General features: G+C 36.1%; 1 protein-coding gene and 1 non-coding gene across 2 annotated transcripts in view; one reads left to right on the top strand and one right to left on the bottom strand.

Annotated features, from left to right (window-relative positions):
* Nucleotides 1-6,742: 6,742 nt before the first annotated feature.
* On the bottom strand, nucleotides 6,743-6,815 carry Trnar-acg. The gene has a single exon. It is a non-coding gene; the product is annotated as a tRNA-Arg (tRNA).
* Nucleotides 6,816-7,193: 378 nt separating this feature from the next.
* The window catches only part of LOC110440307 (aminopeptidase B-like), a 17,336-nt gene continuing 5,349 nt past the window's right edge, over nucleotides 7,194-19,180 (top strand). Inside the window, exons 1-10 of the mRNA XM_021483289.1 lie at nucleotides 7,194-7,475; nucleotides 10,110-10,240; nucleotides 11,057-11,159; nucleotides 12,628-12,737; nucleotides 13,258-13,461; nucleotides 14,487-14,699; nucleotides 15,009-15,071; nucleotides 15,815-15,934; nucleotides 17,134-17,313; nucleotides 18,409-18,485. Coding sequence (XP_021338964.1) covers nucleotides 7,313-7,475; nucleotides 10,110-10,240; nucleotides 11,057-11,159; nucleotides 12,628-12,737; nucleotides 13,258-13,461; nucleotides 14,487-14,699; nucleotides 15,009-15,071; nucleotides 15,815-15,934; nucleotides 17,134-17,313; nucleotides 18,409-18,485 — 1,364 coding nt within the window. The 5' untranslated portion in view covers nucleotides 7,194-7,312. The remainder of the gene's footprint in view (nucleotides 7,476-10,109; nucleotides 10,241-11,056; nucleotides 11,160-12,627; nucleotides 12,738-13,257; nucleotides 13,462-14,486; nucleotides 14,700-15,008; nucleotides 15,072-15,814; nucleotides 15,935-17,133; nucleotides 17,314-18,408; nucleotides 18,486-19,180) is intronic.

Genomic DNA, 19,180 nt, shown 5'->3' with positions numbered 1-19,180 from the left:
AACAAATTTTCCATACGTAGCTAATCATAGATTGTCTATTCTTCCTTTCCTTCCTTTCCCCCCGTTAATTCGTAATCAATACTGAGTTCATCGAATTATGAGTGCTATTGGCCGCCATGAACAGAATTTGGACTTAAGGTATCAACAAAATGAATTACAACAAAAAGGAGCAAAAAATGGCGAATTATCTAGATGACCTTTTGTTTTCAGGAAGATTACTCCAGAAGTGGCCGGGATAATTTGATGACCAATGGTCTACTAGGACGTTGTTCCTAATCTGATACTAAGGTCAAAAGGTCATAGTTGATCGCCAAATGTATAATACAATTTATCAGACGGTATACGGCCCTGCTACATTCCTACCTTAGCAGCGTCATATACCTTCAGAATTCAATAAAATATCGCTAATAAAATAACGAAGTTATAATATTATAAATTAATGTGAGGGATTGACAAATTCCATGGCTGGGGAATTGTACTACTCAATTTGTATTCCTTTGCTTGAACTGGCAATACAATAACTCACCTCCCACTCATTATATTGCTTTTCAACAAAACGAAAGTTAATGCGAATGCCAAACTGACATTTTGTCGCGAATATCAACAATTCAATAATCATTCCATAGGGGAACATTTATGCACTTACGTATTGTTATGAATGTCAACAACGGCTTTGTCAATGAAGCTAGAGAAACATTTTAATAGTTTATAGTCGATTCTGAAATAATACTCCTCTGTAGTGGCCGTTTTCTAATCTTATTTCGATCTTTACAGGGAGGTTGCCGAGTACACTGTAGCAGAATTAGGGAGTGGGTGTGTTTAGGGGCTTCAGTCTGTAACTCCCACGGTCTCCGAATTTTCTTTTGAATTTTTATATCCTCAACTTTTTGCATGTTACAATTAAAAGATCATTGTCATTGATTGATGTTTACTTATTAAAAAAACAAAAAACGAAAACAATAAACAAGCAAAGGTATACAAAGAGGCTAATTCGCATGAAAGCATTTATTGTTGCTGGTTTTTTCCTAGTATATATAAATTTCTTCAAAACAAACTTCATATAAAAATTAAACAATAGTCTGTTATGGTAACAGAGAAATTATTAGATAAGACCTTCATCCTTCATTTCACGCAACCCCTCCCTAACCCTTGCTGTTGTGTGAGGGAAAAAAAAGAAAAAGAAAAACGTATAACTTTTTCCATTTTTAACACACCTGGCCTGAAGGGATATGTGAGCTTATGCCGTACAGAGTCGTCCGTCCGTCATGTTTTTTTCTTTTGAACGACTTCTGAAGAAAAACTAGAGGACCTAGGGTGACGACATTTGACCAGTAGATAGATGGGATAGAATGCTATAACTTTTCTTCATTTAAATGACATTCACCTACTTTCAAGGTCACAGGGGTCAAATATGTAGAAAAAAATAAACAACAATACATTAAGAACCATAAGGACTAGAGTCATGATACTTAGATATGTTATGTAGACCAGCAGTGCGAATCTTTTTCTTAATGATGGTAATGAGGGCAAAGTTCAACATCGAAGTGCTAGCCGGGGTCAAAGGTCAATGTTGGTAAAAACCTTTAACAATCTTCTTCTCAAGTTCCATAAGGTATGTTATCCTAAGAACCATTTGGACTAGGAGTCAGCGGTGCAAATCTTTTTCTTGATTATGGCAATGAGGTCAAATGTCAATTTTCGGTGCTAGTCGGGGATCAAAACTCAACATACTGTAGGTTAAAAGCTTTAACAATCTTCTATTAAAGTTCCATACTTCCTAGGGTCATGGTATTTGGCCAGTAAGTACCTGGAATGGAGTGCTATAAACTTTTTTTATTAAAATGACCTCGACCTTCTTTCAAGGTCACAGAGGTCAAATATGTTAAAAACTTCAAACAGCAATGTCCAAAGAACCATTTGGACTAGAGTCATAATACTTGGGTATGTTGTGTACACCAGCTGTGTAAATCTTTTTCTTTATAACAGGTCAACGGTCATCTTTAAGTGCTAGTCCGGGTCAAAGGTCAACATAGGTTAAAAGATTAAACAATATTCCTCTCGAGTTCCATAAGGCCTGGGGTCATAATATTTGGCAAGTAGGTACCTGGGATGGAGTGCTATAAAGTTTCCTCATTAAAATGGCCTTGACCTACTTTCAAGGTCAAAGCTGTCAAATATGTTCAAAAATTCAAAGAACAATATTCTTAGAACCATTTTGACTAGAATCATAATATATAGGTATCAGTGCAAATGTGTTTTCTTCATTCCAGTAATAAGGTTAAATGTCAACTTGTCAACATGGGTTAAAAGCTTTAACAAACTTCTTATCATGTTCCAGATGACTCTGGGTCATGGTATTTAGCAAGTAGGTACCTTGGACGAAGTGCTATAAAGTCTCCTCATTAAAATGACCTTGACCTACTTTAAAAGTCAAAGAGGTCAAATATGTTAAAAAAATCAAACAACACTATCCTAAGAACCATTTAGACTACAGTCATGATACTTTGGTTTGTTATGGAGACCGGAAACGCAAATTTATTCTTAATTATGGTAATGAGGTCAAATGCCAACTATAAGTGCTAGTCGGGGGTCAAAGATCAACATGGGTTAAAAGCTTTAGCAATCTTCATCTCAAGATCTATAAGCCCAGGATCATGATGTGTGGCAAGTATGTACCTGGAATTGAGTGCTATAAAGTTTTCTCGTTAAAATGACTTTGACATACTTTCAAGGTCACAGAGATCAAATATGCTAAAAACTTCAAACAACAATATCCTAAGAACCATTCGGACTAGAGTCATAATACTTGGGTATGTTATGAAGACCAGTTGTGTGAAAAAAATACTTATACAGAAAAAAAGGTCAAAATTTTACTTTAAGTGCTAGTCGGGGTCAAAGGTCAACATTGGTTAAAAGCTTTAACAATCTTCTTAATAAGTTCCATAAGGCCCAGGGTCAGGATATTAAGCCAGTAGTTACATGGAATGGAATGATATAAAGCGTCTTTATCAAAATGACCTTGATCTAATTTCAAGGTCACAGGGGTCAAATATGTTAAAAATTCAAGCAACAAAATTTTAAGAACCATTTGGACTACAGTCTTGGTACTTGGGTATATTTTGCAGATTAGCAGTGCAAATCTTTTTCTTAATGACAGTAATGAGGTCAAAGGTCAACTTTTAGTGCTAGTCGGGGGTCAAAGGTCAACATTTGTTAAAAGCTTTAACAGTCTTCTTCTCAAGTTCCATAAAGCCCAGGGTCATAATATTTGGCCAATAGGTACCCCGGATGGAATTCTATAAACTTTTCTCATTAAAATGACATTGACCTACTTTCAGTGTCACAGGGGTCAAATATGTTAAAAATGTACAGGCTCTATCGGCCTCTTGTTTTTAAAAATCTAGACTGATACTCAGAAATATTTTATCGATGTTATCGTGTATTTAAAATATTGATTATGATTTCCAGTATGCAACCTATACATGCAGAACGATTTACAACAGAGATCATAATGCGGGATCCATTTTTTCGAGACAACAGCAAAACCTCGGTAAACTGTCAGCATTTCTGGAGAGAAATTCTGACGTCATAGTGGGATTTGGAGGAACAAGAAATAAATTTGGATCCAATTTGTTCTAGGATAAAGCAAAACCTCAGTAAACTGTCATCATGAAATGAGCGAAATTCTGACGTTATAAAGAGGATTGGCAAAAGATTGAAAGAAGAAGTAAAAGGAAATTGTCCAGAAAAAAATGAACAATTACATGAGAATTTGAAAAGCTGGTAAATAAAACGAGTCATTTCATAAATGGTTTACTGTATATAAACGAAGGGCACTACATAGAATTGTCACTGTAATATCAATTTAGGTTCAGTTTATTTCATTATACTATAGCAACGGAATATATCGCACACACCAAGGATAACACTTGATAAATTCTGTCGACTTGGATCAAAAGCTAGAATCAGGCACATAACAGCAGCTTTACAGTAAGTGAAGTGACATCACTCTAGAAAAGCTCAACGAAAAAAATAGTTTCCAGTTTAGCTCACTGGCTATGAGAAATTTAGAATGCAGTAAAATGCATTTAACGATATAACAACGGGCACTTATTAAAAATGGAAATATTATTAAGTCATATTTTACATTCAATCCATTATGAACGCCAATCTGTTACATCCTAATTCAACATGAAGCACGAGAGGGCTTCATCTCCGATTTGCGTTCATATACCTGTACCTACCTGTACCAGCGTGAATACTTAAAAGTACTTTTTGTTCCCTGTACATACCAATAGGCTCAATTGAATGTGCATTTGTCCAGTTGGCATTGCCTATGAATGCCAACTTCAATCAATTCATTAGTTATATATTTATCATTTTGGGAATCCGTTTATCTCTTACAGAAAATTCAATTACATTTAGTATTATTTGGCATTTAGTTCAAATAATGCATTTATTGTACATGCTTGTTCAATGAAAGAAAACCTTCTGTCCAGGGAGGGCCATTAATTGGTATATATTTAACGCAAAAATTATGACGTCATAATATTGATAACGTTACCATCGACCGACTGATGACATTCACATTATAAATGAACGACATCTGAACGTGAAGGGGTTATAAAGATAGTGTGCGTAATAAAAATAGATGATAATTATAATTTAAACAGAAGAATTTGAAGTAAGCGAGAGAGGTCTAGAATGCCGTCCCCCCCCNAAGGAACAAATTTCCTATATACATGTACCTTGATAATAATCAATAATTCCAAGCTTGTCCAGTGAGTAAATGCATTTAAACTGCGGTTAATCAGTAGAGCGAAATAAATCGATTTTATGGCTGTCGTGGCTATCATAACAACAATCGATGCAAGTTGTTCTTTGATTATCTCCCCTTGATACCACACAGAGGAAGTACGTCAACTAGATAACTATGTACGCGTAACTTCCCGTGCAAAAAAATGAGCATACGTTGTGTTGTGTTCGTGAGAATTTTGCATATATCTATTTAGTGTATTCGCTTCACAAAAAGAAGATTTTCATGATCAGAATAATTAAAATACCTCACGTCATACAATATGTGTTCCTAAAAATGCCAATACCTTATTAGTACTTACAGTGCTGATCAGCAGACATATGCATTGGGAATCCAATTTCACACCAGTGGCATTTTGTTGTTCTTGGAAAACAGTCGAAGGGAGGTAACTTGTATAAAAAGGACATCATTTTTTTCATCCTTATCATTATTGTATCGTACAAAGTAGGTTGTTTATAAATTGGGAAGATATTCACTTTTATGCTAATTCGCAAAACACACGTAGAAAACAAATAAAATAACGACCGGTAAAGATAATAACACTCTTATTTTATGTTCAGGGTCAAAGGTTAAGGTGGCGCGGACCGCCATTCGTGCAACTTTTCACAAATAATCTGTATAATTTAGTCACATTGACCATGCAAGAACAAACAACACTCTTTATTTTAGGGTTCAGAGGTAAATGCGAGCAAAGAAACTTTGGAAAAAAAATCGAAATAGCGGGTGCCTTAGGACGAACCGAAGATCGTGTCTGCGTGTGCAGAATACATTTTCCTTGAATATCGAATATCATCGGAAGAAAAATGATTCATCTTTCCAGCAACGCCATGATTTTTTTTGTCCACCTACCAGAATAGGTAGTTTTGCAAAAAGAAAGTTAGGTTGGTGATCTTCTTGTGCGTACCCTCATTGATGGTAGAGTGTGGGTGATGGGGCGGGTGTGGGGGTTGGCGGTATTTTTTTTTTACCAATTATTGTCGACAGAAACCCTTAACACGATAGGCCTTAAGTTGCCTAATACAGCTAACTGTAATAAATTATCATGTCCCTGTGATAAAAATCAGTGACCATTATCGTATCGATATTTTTCAACTACTGCCTGGTGCATCTGGTTTTCAACAAATAGAAATCATGTTCAAAGTGAAACTTCTTCTTAATTAATCGGTAGAAATGTTGTTTTTCATTTCAAAGCTCATACCCTTCCACTTTTGTGAATTACATGATGATTTTCCCCAAATGAATGAGGGAAGGTACGTGTCTCATCTTTGGACTGTCGACCGGCGCTAGCATATAAGCATCTTTGTACATGTATTATGAAGCTTGATACGGGGGATTCTTTACAATAATGGAAACCTTGCCACGAGCAAAATTTGTTTTTATCGAATCCAGAACAGCGCGACATTTTCTAACGATATTCTCTTGCGTCGTAAAACAGATCTACGTACCCCACACATTAGCGAAAATTAGGACATTGATATCAAAATCGATAGCAGACTTCGACACGTCAACAATAAGACCATAGAATTATCAGCAATACAAAGCACACTTCAATAAACACAGACTCGCCTGGTCGTTCGCGTTCCAGACAGGTTTTCGGGGCATAAACTACAACATTTCACGTAGTCGGTGACTGAAAATTTAGTGTATTGTTATCACAGGTATTGCAATCGGTCACTGCAGCCGTTCATTGATTCATTGATCGGGCCTGTCCCACATACTGCAAAAATATTTGATAGATCGAACTTAGCTACTTTTCGTTGTGCACAAATAACATTTTCAGTCACTTCATGACATATACGAACAAAATTATGATTATTAATGTGTTTGGTTTGTCCGCGTTGTGTAGTAATGGCATTTTTTGAATTATTCAGTTCTGACAGTAAAATGATAAAATATAACGAAAAATGTATATCATGTCAAAAAATACGAGCTTGCCAGGATTCGAACCTGGAATCTTCTGATCCGTAGTCAGACGCGTTATCCATTGCGCCACAAGCCCTCATTGATGGGCTATTGGTCAAATTATTCAGCCAGACCACTCGTAGACATGAAAACATGCATTTAAAATGCTAAGGTATTATGTTGTGTACTTGACCGTATCTGGGTTATGGTATTACTGAGAAATTGGATTTACTGCCAAAGATAAATGTAAAGACAAAAATACTGAATAATAAAATAAGAAATAACTTTAACTAACAGGGCATTGGAATAAGTTGACCAACAATATATATATATATAAAAAAAAAAGAAGTTGAAGAAAATTCAATCATACGATCAACAACGGCATATATTGATAAATAAATAAATCTTTAATAAAAATAAATAATTCCGGATAAAATTGTATTTCATGTTTTGAATGTTACTGCTAGCTCATCAATTTCCGGTTACCTAGTTTCGTTTTCGCCAGTCAAGTAATCACATGATTATACTGTCAGCTACTTTGACATGTGACTGAGTCATTCGACATTCCACAAGCAGTGCATCGAACTTAAGAAAATGGTCTTACATTCGGACAGTTGCAAGGATGTCGCCACTGTGTCCAACTTTCGCGAGTGCGTGGTCACACATTACCACCTGGACATCTCTGTGGACATGGAGGGACAGAGAGTTACTGGCACAGCGCGGCTCTCTTTTGCTGTCAAGCAAACCACACGGAAAGGTATAGCTGCTCATTATCTTCATGTGGGAGGCTTGGGGTTAGTGAGCTATTTTTTATGCAGACACGCTGAATGCCCAAGATGAAAAAGAGTATGGCAGTTTGTAGCATACACTTTTTAAACATAATAAGGTACATGTACTTAGGCCAAATACAAATATAGGTAACGGGTTGTTTCGCCCCAAATCCTGTTCGCCCTAAGGGTTGTTTCGCCCCAAAACCCGTTCGCCCCCGGTTGTTTCGCCCTAAAACATTATTTTTTCTTTAAGTCATAAATATCATGTTTAAAGTAAAAAAAAACACCTTATCTTTCTCTTGAATCCAGATATAATATATGTATAATTAGGTGCCGGAAGATAAAGAACGAACCTGTACATAAAATGCACCTGTACATGTTTTAACGTTCGGGATATATAACGAAACTAAATTAATTCACTAAGTACATAGATACGTAAAATATAGATAAGATATGGACATATAATGAAACTAAATTAGTTTCTAATTTTTTAATTAATATGCATATTAATTTTTATTGGTCGGTACTAACAAAACTTCTCAAAATGATCTCCTCCAATTAGCAAAAAACAACACGGACGTGCGCCGAAATCAAGTAAAGAAAACATTGTCACACGGCGACGATTATGTGTACACTAGACTAAATGTGTTAACACGGAAAAATAATATTGTTGTATACCCCGAAATGTTATTAAAATTACACCAATTTTGTTTCATTTCACTATTCTTATTTATTTCTTAAATTAAATTCAATATATGTTATAATGTGTGTCGGCATGAAGAAAATAACGTAATCCGTTTTTTGCTTTACAATGTACACATTAACACAAAACACATATTTATTTTAATAAAACTGATTTTAATGATATGAAAGACTAAGAAGACTTAATTTGTGACTTAAAACAAATAAGAATGAAAGGAAATTCCCAAACAATGTTTCGCCCTAAAAGAATTGTTTTAGGGCGAAACAACCTGGTGCGAAACAACCTAGGGCGAAACAACCTAGCGCGAAACAACCTAGGGCGAACGGGATTTGGGGCGAAACAACCTGGAACCACAAATATAGCTGTGTTTCCCGTTTCCCGACCGACCCCATTTTTTCATGCCGACCCTTATACATTTAATTGCTTTTTCACAGTCACTGTAATGCATTCATTAGCCGTTTGATTGTTCAAAGAGTACAGATAATTTGCTACATGGTCAGTGTCAGTTTTATTTGAAGATAGTAGCTAAGTAGCAGTAGATAATTGTGGTTGTGATATAGATTGAGATCTGTAGATTAGTGTGACTGTCTGTAGTCCAGATGGGGGGAGTCTAGTCTGTGATGTTAGTGTTTGTGCCTCCAGCTTATGCTGACCACCAGAGTTAAATTTAGCAGGATTTATGGTCAGTGTTTAGAAGGATTTCAGCAGCATAAACAATTTTGGTGTATCAAGATTTTTATTGTAGTCAAATTTTGCTACTTAAGGTACAGATAGTAATGTAGTTCAGCTTGGAAGTCAAAGCAGGACTCCGCCAGAGAGTTGGGTTAGGGAGTTGAGTTAAAGAGTCTTGAGGAAGGAGGTTGAGTTAGGAAGACCCAGTCGGGAGGTCAAGAAATATAGAGGAGAGTTGAAAAAAATAGACTTAAAGTGAGAATTAGGAAGTTAGTTATAATAGTAATTTCAGCTGTAGTTTGTAGATCTGTGTAGTTTTACAGTTTATAGGATTGAGTTCACAATAGTGAAGACTTGTACATTTTATGACAGATTAAAAAACTTGTGGTGTAAATATAGTGTTTTTTTTTTTATATGAATGTACTTATTTTGTTGTTCAATTAATTTGAACTGGTGGTAGTGGAAATTGAGAACAGAAAGTATCAGTAATACAAAAGAGAACGTAACACTAGTGACCATCAGTCGAGTTTGGATTACTAAAAGCTGGTGTCCAGCAGTAGGTATAATTTAGAAATGTGACACTGGTGGTAGCACTACTGTAAATTACGTTGGTTACTCCATAAACATTTAGGTGGGTCAAATAATAATTTACTTCAATATTTTGTTTGGGCCTGCTCAACACAAAAACTAGGAATGCATTTGTGTATTTATTTTGCATGAATGAAAAGTTATATATTGGTGCCTTTCATACTTTATTAAAATAATGATATATTTTTAACATTCACAAAGGTAATCAGGAGCTTTTCTTCACAACAAAAATAATAATATAAAAAATGAAATAAAAAAAAGCCTACCTACCTACCCTGTTATTTTTGGAGCCGAAACAGGTAACACACTTATTTTTATTTGGTCTTATCATAAAAATCTTCACCACTGTAGACCATCTTTGACTCATCCAGATGATTGTATGGTAGATGGGGTGCAGTGGCCAACCACTGGGTCATGGGTTTGAGACCTACATGGGGGAGTTCTGGCCGTTGGTCTGTGGTTCGTTAAAAGGCTGCAAAACCCAAACAAACCAAACAAAACCAAGTATGGTAGAGTCTACTCAAGTTATCAAGGGGTGAAAGGGTTAATATAAGAAAAATATATTTCTTAGCTATCCCATTCAGACAGGTGTATTTGATCTACATATAAGTTGTCATGTTTTGATTTATTTAGAAGTGACTTTATTTTTTATTTGCAGTAAATTTGGACATACACGAGTCTCTAACAGTGGAGAAGGTGGAGTTCTCTCCCTTGGGTGCTAACAGCAGGACCAATCTGGAGTTTGTCTCGAAACCTTTCACAGGCTATGGAGCAGAGCTGGACATTACTGTGAGTAAAAATACAAATGAGTTTAACCTCCCTTATAATGGCTGTGATAAGAAATGGATCCTGCATGGCGGGATCCAGAAACAGGACAGGGACGCCCATGTTTCATACTTGAAATATATTTGGGAAGATCAATGTACATGTAGTGGCAAATGAAATTGGAATGAAATTTATTTGTACCCCTTACATGTTTAAAAATTTCTGAGATGTTTAGGGGCTTTGGGAAAGTCCTCATACCCGGCCTTGTTACTTATTGCCCAATGTGAGTACCGGATTGATTTTTGGGATCAGATTTGGTGTGATCTTTTTATATGGGAAATAAAATTATGTAAGAGTTTGAGCTACACTTTTAAAAATTACGGTAGCCACTATCTTTTCAAATGATAAAAAAATCCAAATGAGACTAGGGGTGGGAGATGGGTGGTGCTTATGCATGTGCTCTGACCCCGAAAATCTATCATAAAATCCAAAACAAGTTAAGATTTGTAACTGACAGTGCTTGGTCTTGTAACCATGCAGGGCCCTTATTCATGAAACTGTTCTGGTGCTCAAGCATGGATTCTGTGCTCAAACTGAATTTCTTATAACGCACTTATAACAGGTTACAAAGTCAATTGAAACTTTCAGTCTCTCCAAAATTCTTTTGAATCGTTAACAAAATTTGATTAGTTTATTGATTTATTGACATAACAAGAAATTGGAATGGAGCACAGGATCTGAGTTTGAGCATGAGAACCGTTTCTTGAATATGAGCCCAATTTTTACTTTATTATGCCATCTGTTGATCTCTATAAGTCCATTACTCTATTTTGTCTAAAGTTACAAAAGGAGTTGTCTGCCCCCGAGACCTTTGACCTGTACATCACCTATACAGCTTCTGGTGGACCAGGGGTGTGCTGGCTCTCACCTGAACAGACAGCAGGTAAGTTAAAAGGTCATCTCACCTGTAACGAGATGATTACCAAGTTCAGATATTGTAACCTGTGTTACTTTTGCAATATTTACTACAACGGTATGCCATGATAATAAAACTAAAATGCAATAGAGTTTTCAACTATGTGGTGTCACAATGGTCAAGATTGGCTGCCAAAGTCACCCCTAGGCCAAATATAAAGGTGTTCTACATTCACAATTATAAGCTTATTTCATCAGTTAATTAAGAAGATTGATTATATACATATTACTTGTTATCCCCTCGCAATGAAAGTAAGGATATAGGATTCCGCCCAAACGTTAGTACGTATATGTATGTACATTTTGTACGCGTGCCGTACGTATGTAAGTATGTTACACTCTTTGTCATCGGTCTAGCAACTTCATTTCTCAACGGAATTTCATACAACTTCATACAAGTGTTTGGTATGACAATACCTTGAACGAGTTCGAATTTCGGGTTACTGCGTTGAAGGTCAAGGTCACTGTTACTATTTTTACAACAACTTTGTCATCGCTCTAGCCACTTCAATTCATTCCTCAAAAAAATTTCATGAAATTTGATACAAGTGTTCGGTATGACAATACCTTGAATACCTTCTTAATTGGTAAGTTATGTTTCGGCTAGCTGTGTTGAAGGTCAATGTCACTGCTACTATTTTTAGAAAAAAAACTTTGTCATCGCTCTAGCGACTGCATTCCTCAACAGAATTTCATAAAACTTGATACAAGTGTTTGGTATGACAAGTCTCAGACAATTTGCGTTTCAGGTTATTGTATGAAAGTTCAAGGTCACTGTTACTATTTTTAGGAAAACTTTGTCATTGCTCTATCGACTTCATTCCTCAACAGAATTTCGTGAAACTTGACACAATTGTTTTCCATAACAATACCTTCAACAGATGCAGTCGCTAGAGCAGTTACTGTTACATCATAGACTTTTCTATTAATTTCCTCATACATATGGCACACAATGTGGGAATGCGAGGGGATTTGTATCACTTGTTATGCCTTGTTAACTGTAGTGTTTATGCCCCCTGCATGCTTCAATCCAAGCCAAGAAAAGGGATTATGATAAGTTGATGAAATATATTTTATAATTGTTGTAAATTAAGAAATAGTCTTTATTTTATGTATCAAAGTGTTAGTTTTTGCACAGAATACTGTACTCATCAAATGTGTAGCAAGGTTTCAAAACCAGCTGGTCCATTTGTCAAGCTATGACTCAGTCAATAGCTCGAAATGGATGAATCTTATTGAAGATAGTTTGTATTTTAACTCATTCACCCCTGAAATTTCATAATGAACTATTCCAACTTTTGAATTGGAAGAATTCAAATGTGTCTTCAGGGGTGAATGAGTTAACCTATATGTTACCTTGTTTCCTGTAATCAAGGTTAAAAGGTTTTATGTACACCTTATAACTGTTTTAATTCTTCACCAACAATTGTACGCAGGAAAGAAGAAGCCATATATGTACACTCAGGGACAGGCTGTGATGAACAGGTGTTTCTTCCCCTGCCAAGACACACCTGCCGTAAAGAGTCCTTATTCTGCCAATGTTAAGGTAACATGGAGTTTGCACAAGTACGATTTTTCTTCAACAATGTTGAAAATCCAAGGATTGTGACCTTGATACATTTGATTTTCCCATTACAGAATAAATGTTAGGCCAAAAAAAGAATTATTTATTTTTCAGGCACCCTGACATACTCAAGATTTTACCTCTGCCCCTTACAATTTATCTCACTCAAATGCACTATCCAGTAAGATAAACTTGTTCTTTGGGTGCAAACAAATTAATTGACAAACAGGCAAGGCAACTATTTTAATATTATTATTTCAAAAACCTTAAAATATCAGGTATGTTTAATAATTTTTGTAATTTCATAAATTAGCCCTATTCCTATTTAATAATCTTACGAGTCTCTCACCAAAATCGGGAGAGTTGGCAAGTATGAAATACATATATCAATTATAATATTTTTGTTTCTGTATATTATATACATGTAACAAGAAATACAAATTTTGTAATGATATTTTTATATATATATGTTACAGTATATATTTCCTGTTTGTTCTGGCAGGTGCCTGAGGGTTTCACGCCAGTAATGAGTGCGAGTCAGAGGTCGGGGAAAGGGACGGTAGCCAACATGTCTGGTGACAAGGATAACTACTTCTTCAGTCTGCCCCATGCCATACCCGCATATCTTGTGGCCCTGGCTGTCGGAGATCTCTCGTCTGCTCAAATCGGACCCCGCAGTCACGTGTGGACGGAACCTTGCCTCCTGGTAATGATGAGTAATGAAATGAAATTTTAGCTACCATGACTGAACAATATTCAAAAATCCATATTAGTGTTATTGTCATTATTCCAGCAATCAACTTTTCTGATTTTGACACATTACAAGACCATATGATAACAGATACTTATGTGTTGTCCTGTAATAAGCCAACCCCCTGATTTTGAGTCAGAGATTATGTGTTGTCCTGTAATAAGCCCACCCCCTGATTTTGAGTCAGAGATTATGTGTTGGCCCCCTGAGTTTGTTGGAGGATGAATACGGTAATACATTTCAAACCTTTTTAGAAGGAAAAGTACACATATTGGTCCATACTGGCATATCTAGCATCCATTTTGTTTCATATACATAATACATGCATGTATTTTGAAAAATGAAGTTATTCATTGTCCGGTCACTGTGACCTATATTTTTGCATTGCACTGACTTTGGTTACATGGTATAATATGTAGGTATTCAGCTCCATTCTTTTGCAATTTTTTTCGTTTCGCTCGGTTTCCATCAAACCAGAAGTGAAGACATGATTTCTTTTCCTACTTATAGGAAAGAATAACAAAACACATACAACCAATAGAATCACCCAACCATATATAATGTCTTTTTTGATTGGTTGCTAGCATATACCATAACTGATTTACAAAGCCTATTACATATAGATGTATACATGATCGTCTCCAATGAGAGAGAAAGTGTGAAAAGCATGACTGAAACTGCTTTGCTCAATTTATCTTTCCCTTTTTATGTATCAAAATAACTCCAAAAAGCATTCATTTGATTCAGACAGACCTGTTATAATCATTACACACACCCTGCAATAACTAGGAGATCATTTGACCACAGGATTTAGATTTCGAGTGTTTGTGATTTTGGACTTGAATGAGGGAGTTATAAGGGAGAATGGAAATTTTTTGGGGAAAATGAGCAAGACTCCCTTCTTATGAGGGAGGCTTGACAGCTATGCTGTCATTATTGCTTCATTTTATTGAGACCCAATTTTGATTGATTGCCTGTAGGAGAAGGCGCGGGCCGAGTTTGATGGTGTCGTGGAAGACTTCCTGCAGACAGGGGAACGGCTGTTTGGAGCTTACGTTTGGGATACTTACGATCTGCTGGTGATGCCACCCTCGTTCCCATTTGGAGGCATGGAAAACCCATGTCTGACCTTTGTGACCCCTTGTCTCCTTGTCGGGGACAAGTCTCTCACAGATGTTGTCATCCATGAGATTGTAAGTAACAGATGTAGTAGTCTTCAAGATTGTGGGTAAATACTAAAGAGTACAATGAATTTGTGTATCTTGTGTAACCATCCATGTTTTCACTGTTTATCTATTAAATATCCACCTCATTTAAAAATCTCCTTGTGATGATTTCACTTAAATTTTCTGTTCACGAATATTCATTTATGTAAATTTTCTATTATGAATTTGTTAATTGTGTAGTTATGAATATGTAAATTTCCTGTTGATAAAAATGTTATTAATTATCAATATATTAGTTACTTGCTCATGAATATGTAAATTTGGATTGTTTTTCAGTCCCACAGCTGGTTTGGTAATCTTGTAACCAACGCCAACTGGAGTGAATTCTGGTTGAATGAAGTGAGTAGTTTTGAAACACGAAAAAAAATCATCTTGTTTCTTAATGTTTTTAGTTACTGCTCTTTAGTCCCTAAACTTTACTACTGGAGGGGACTATAGATTGGCTTTCCTTCCATCAGTCAGTCAGTATGTCTTCCAGTGTGTCACACTAGCTGGGGCATATCTCAAATACTCAATGGCCAACAATTGCCAAATTTTTTATGTGAGTACATTGTACCTCTTTGAATGGCAGAGTGATCCACTGAGTTGGGGGGGGGGGGGGGGGGGGGGGGGGGGGGCTCACTAGGCCTCAAACCTGCGACCCAGTGTTGGAGGCCTCATAGACTGAGTTGCAGTTTTGAGGCCTACGTGGGACAGTTGCCAGGTACTGGCTGCAGGTCGGTGGTTTTCTTTGGGCACGCAGGTTTTTCTTCAATTTCCCAAACCTGGCACGTCTTTAAATGACCAAAGCTGTTAATAATAATTGGGTCACATATGCAACTATTTATTGAGTCACAGCCCTTTGTTAAGTGTGCATCAGTTTGTTCTTCTTACCAAGGGCTTTTTCGGTTAAACAATATCTAAAACAACTATTTAAAGACCCTGTATAGGGGTCTGCAACATTTCACACCCCACACCAGAAGGTGATCATGAGCATACCAACACATCAAGATCTAAAGCTGTCAAATGTTTTAGACCACATTGTTAACCTGGCCTGCTTGTTAGGGTTATCAAGTGGTTTGCATAAATATTTCAAATTTCAGGGATTTACCATGTATGCTCAGAGGCGGATAATGTCAGAGATCTACGGTGCCGCCTACACAAGTCTCGAGACGTCCACTGGTCAGGCTTTGCTACGGCAACACATCGAAAACACTGGTCAGGTGAGTTCTAGACTGTTGGTCAGTCTGAGTCAAAACACAGTGAAACATTAAGGGTTTTTTCAAAAGCTACTTGTTCAAAATAGTGTCAAATACTTATGTGTCTAGAACAATGATACAGTTGATAAAAATGTATATTACTTTAGGAAATGTCAGCTTTTAAAATGCAGTTTACTTTTTACCAATGTAAGTGAAACTGAGATAAACATGTATGCAATATCTGTACTTTTACTTCAAGTGATCTGTTTAGAACGATAGTTACCTCCCTTCAAAGACCCTATCATATACAACAGTCATCTTCTTTTAGGTCACCTGAGCTTTGACTCAAGTGACCTATTGCTATCCTTCTTCGTCCGTCGTCGTGTGTTAACATTTTCAACTTAAGCTGAAATACTGGCAAAGGGATTTCCTTAATATTTCATGGGAAAGTTACCGACATCTCCCTGACCAAGTGTTGTTATTGGATCAGAAATCCAATATGGCCACCACGGCCGCGATTTTGAAAAACTATTTCAAACTTAAAGTAAAGTTCTGCTGGGCCGATTGAACTGAAACTTAATAGGAATGATCGACTCATGGTCCTGACAATGTGTTACTCTTTTTTAGGTCACAGCCGCCATTTTGAAAACAATTTCAAACTTAAAGTCAAGTTCTGCTGGGCCGATTGAACTGAAACTTAAGTGGGGGGGTTTTCGGGTCAATCAGAAATCCAATATGGCTGCCACGGCCGCTAGTTTGAAAATAACTATTTCAAACTTAAAAACAAGTTCTAATAGGCCAATTTAACTGAAACTCGGTCTAGGAATGGTCCTGACAAACTTAAGTTAATGTTATACTTAACTATTTTTTACTCAAGTTGGTACATATTTCAACAACAAAAATAAATACTGTAGGACTCAATTAAGAATTCAATTATAAACTCATGTTTCCTCCTTTTTTTGAACCCAGTCATAAACTAGAGTTATCTCCCTTTACCCAATCATAAATTAGAGTTATCTCCGTTTATGAACCCAAATATAAGCTAAAGTTACCTCCTTTTAACCTTTCACCCCTATGTAACTTAAGCAAACTCTTCCATGCATTGATCTAGATTAGTCCATTATGGTCTACAGTGGTGAAAGGGTTAAGTACCTAATAATATACTTGAGTTAACTCCTTTCTTATAACCAAAGTATTAACTGTAGAGCTACCTGTCTTCCTAGGACCACCCGTTGAATCGTTTGAGAGTGATCATAGAACCAGGTGTAGACCCAGATGACACGTACAACGAGACTCCATATGAGAAAGGATTCGCCTTCGTCTCATACCTCCAGCAGCTAGCAGGAGATGTCAAGACTTTTGACGATTTTCTCAAGTCATATGTCGCCAAATTCCAGTTTAAGGTAAATATCAGAGCCATTTGTTTGTTTCATAACTCTTCAGAACGCTTGAGTTCCAACTTTCAAGGAAACCATGGATATTAAACATTTAATGATATTTATCAATTTTGATTGCAATAGATATAATTCAGTATTGATTTTGTGTTAAGAAATTACACTTTCTCAGAAAAGTTTCAGAAACAAATACTTCCTGTGGCATTCTGATATATTTGGAGATAAGCTAGGGTATATACACAATTTTACTTAAAATGATCCAGGGATGAAAACATTTTGGTGAACCAGGATAAATTTATGCAGCATTGATATATATTTTTAAAATCATGCTTAAAACAGGATTTTCTCTTCATTGCCCTCCCCCATGCACACTTGAAACTTCATATTGGTATGCAAATGATTTCAGTTGAAAGTGTTCAAATAACAAATATTCTTTTTTTGACAGGTCATTAATTACTATTTGGGTTTTTTCTTATATGGTAGTTATAGACCTTACAGACAGGTGATTTTTTTAGACATGTGTTTTTTGTAGACAGGTGATCTTAACTGACAGGCGATTTTTATAAACAGGTGATCTAAAAATACAGGTCTTTATAGACAGGTGGTCTTTATAGACAAGTGATTTTTATTGACAGGTCTTTACTGCCAAGCGATCTTTATAGACATGCAGTCTTTATATTCTGTGGTCTTTATTGACAGGTAGTCTTAACGGACAGTGAATCTTTATAGTCAGGTGGTCATTAAAGACAGATGATCTTAATAGACATGTGGTCCTTATTGACAGGTCTTTACTGACTGGTGATCTTCATAGGCAGGTTATCTTTATAGACTGGTGGTCTATATACAGGTCTTAAAAGACATGATCTTTAAAGACAGGTGATCATTATAGACAAGTAGTCTTTATAGTCAGGTGATCATTATAGACAAGTAGTCTTTATAGTCAGGTGATCATTATAGACATGTGCTCTTTATTTACATCAGGCATTTATAGACAGATGATCTACTGACTTGTGGTCTTTATTGATAGTCAGATTCCAATATCGTAGATTGGTGTGTGTTGAAGCCATGGTCCACCACTTACCTATAATTTCTGTTTGTTTGAAGAGTTTGGTTGCGGAGGACATGTTTGACTACTACCTGGAATATTTCCCCGAGATGAAGAAACAAGAGGTTGATAAACGGTAAGAAGTCAATAAATTTGTCTTGACTACTGTAAATTGAAAAAATCTAGATTTGTTTAAAGTGCAAGCAATGGCTAGGCAATAGATACAAACAGATTGTTTCAATGTTGTTTTATTATGCTTTGCTTGTCATTAGTTGAACAATTTGATGGTAAAAACATCACATTTTGGTCTTTTAGATATATAAACCCTATGTTACTTCTGGCTTTGTAAATCCAGTTACAAATGTACCACTAAAACAACTATCCAGCCAATTAAAGACTTAGCTAGAAGACAGCCTGTATATAGTTGGTCTTTTTATGCCAGATCTGAAAAACTATATACTGACATTCATTGTTTTGATGCCCAGTAATCTATCTAGACAGAAATCTTTGTCTCACATATTATTAAACTGTTATGTATGTTCATGTAGATCAACTCTGATGTGTTCAAAATTTATATATTGGAACTAGATGCATTCTACTCAAGATTTCTGTCATGTGTATAGTTTATGTAACTGCCTTCCTCCTCTTCTTCCTCAAATGTGTCTGTCTCTGTTGGTGGTTCATCTGGTGTCGTTGTTCCTGTCTTTTTCTGTCGATTTGTCCATGTGTCATCTTTTTTTAATTTTGTATTTGGCACCATTACTGTGATTCAATCTTGTAAATCTAACAATTGTTAAATGGTTTACCCACCCCCCACCCCACCCCACCCCA

Source organism: Mizuhopecten yessoensis, unplaced genomic scaffold (assembly GCF_002113885.1).
Source record: "Mizuhopecten yessoensis strain PY_sf001 unplaced genomic scaffold, ASM211388v2 scaffold11179, whole genome shotgun sequence".
Classification (NCBI taxonomy): domain Eukaryota; kingdom Metazoa; phylum Mollusca; class Bivalvia; order Pectinida; family Pectinidae; genus Mizuhopecten; species Mizuhopecten yessoensis.
Note: the sequence above shows the minus strand (reverse complement) of the source record. Positions and strands in the feature narration are given on the sequence as shown.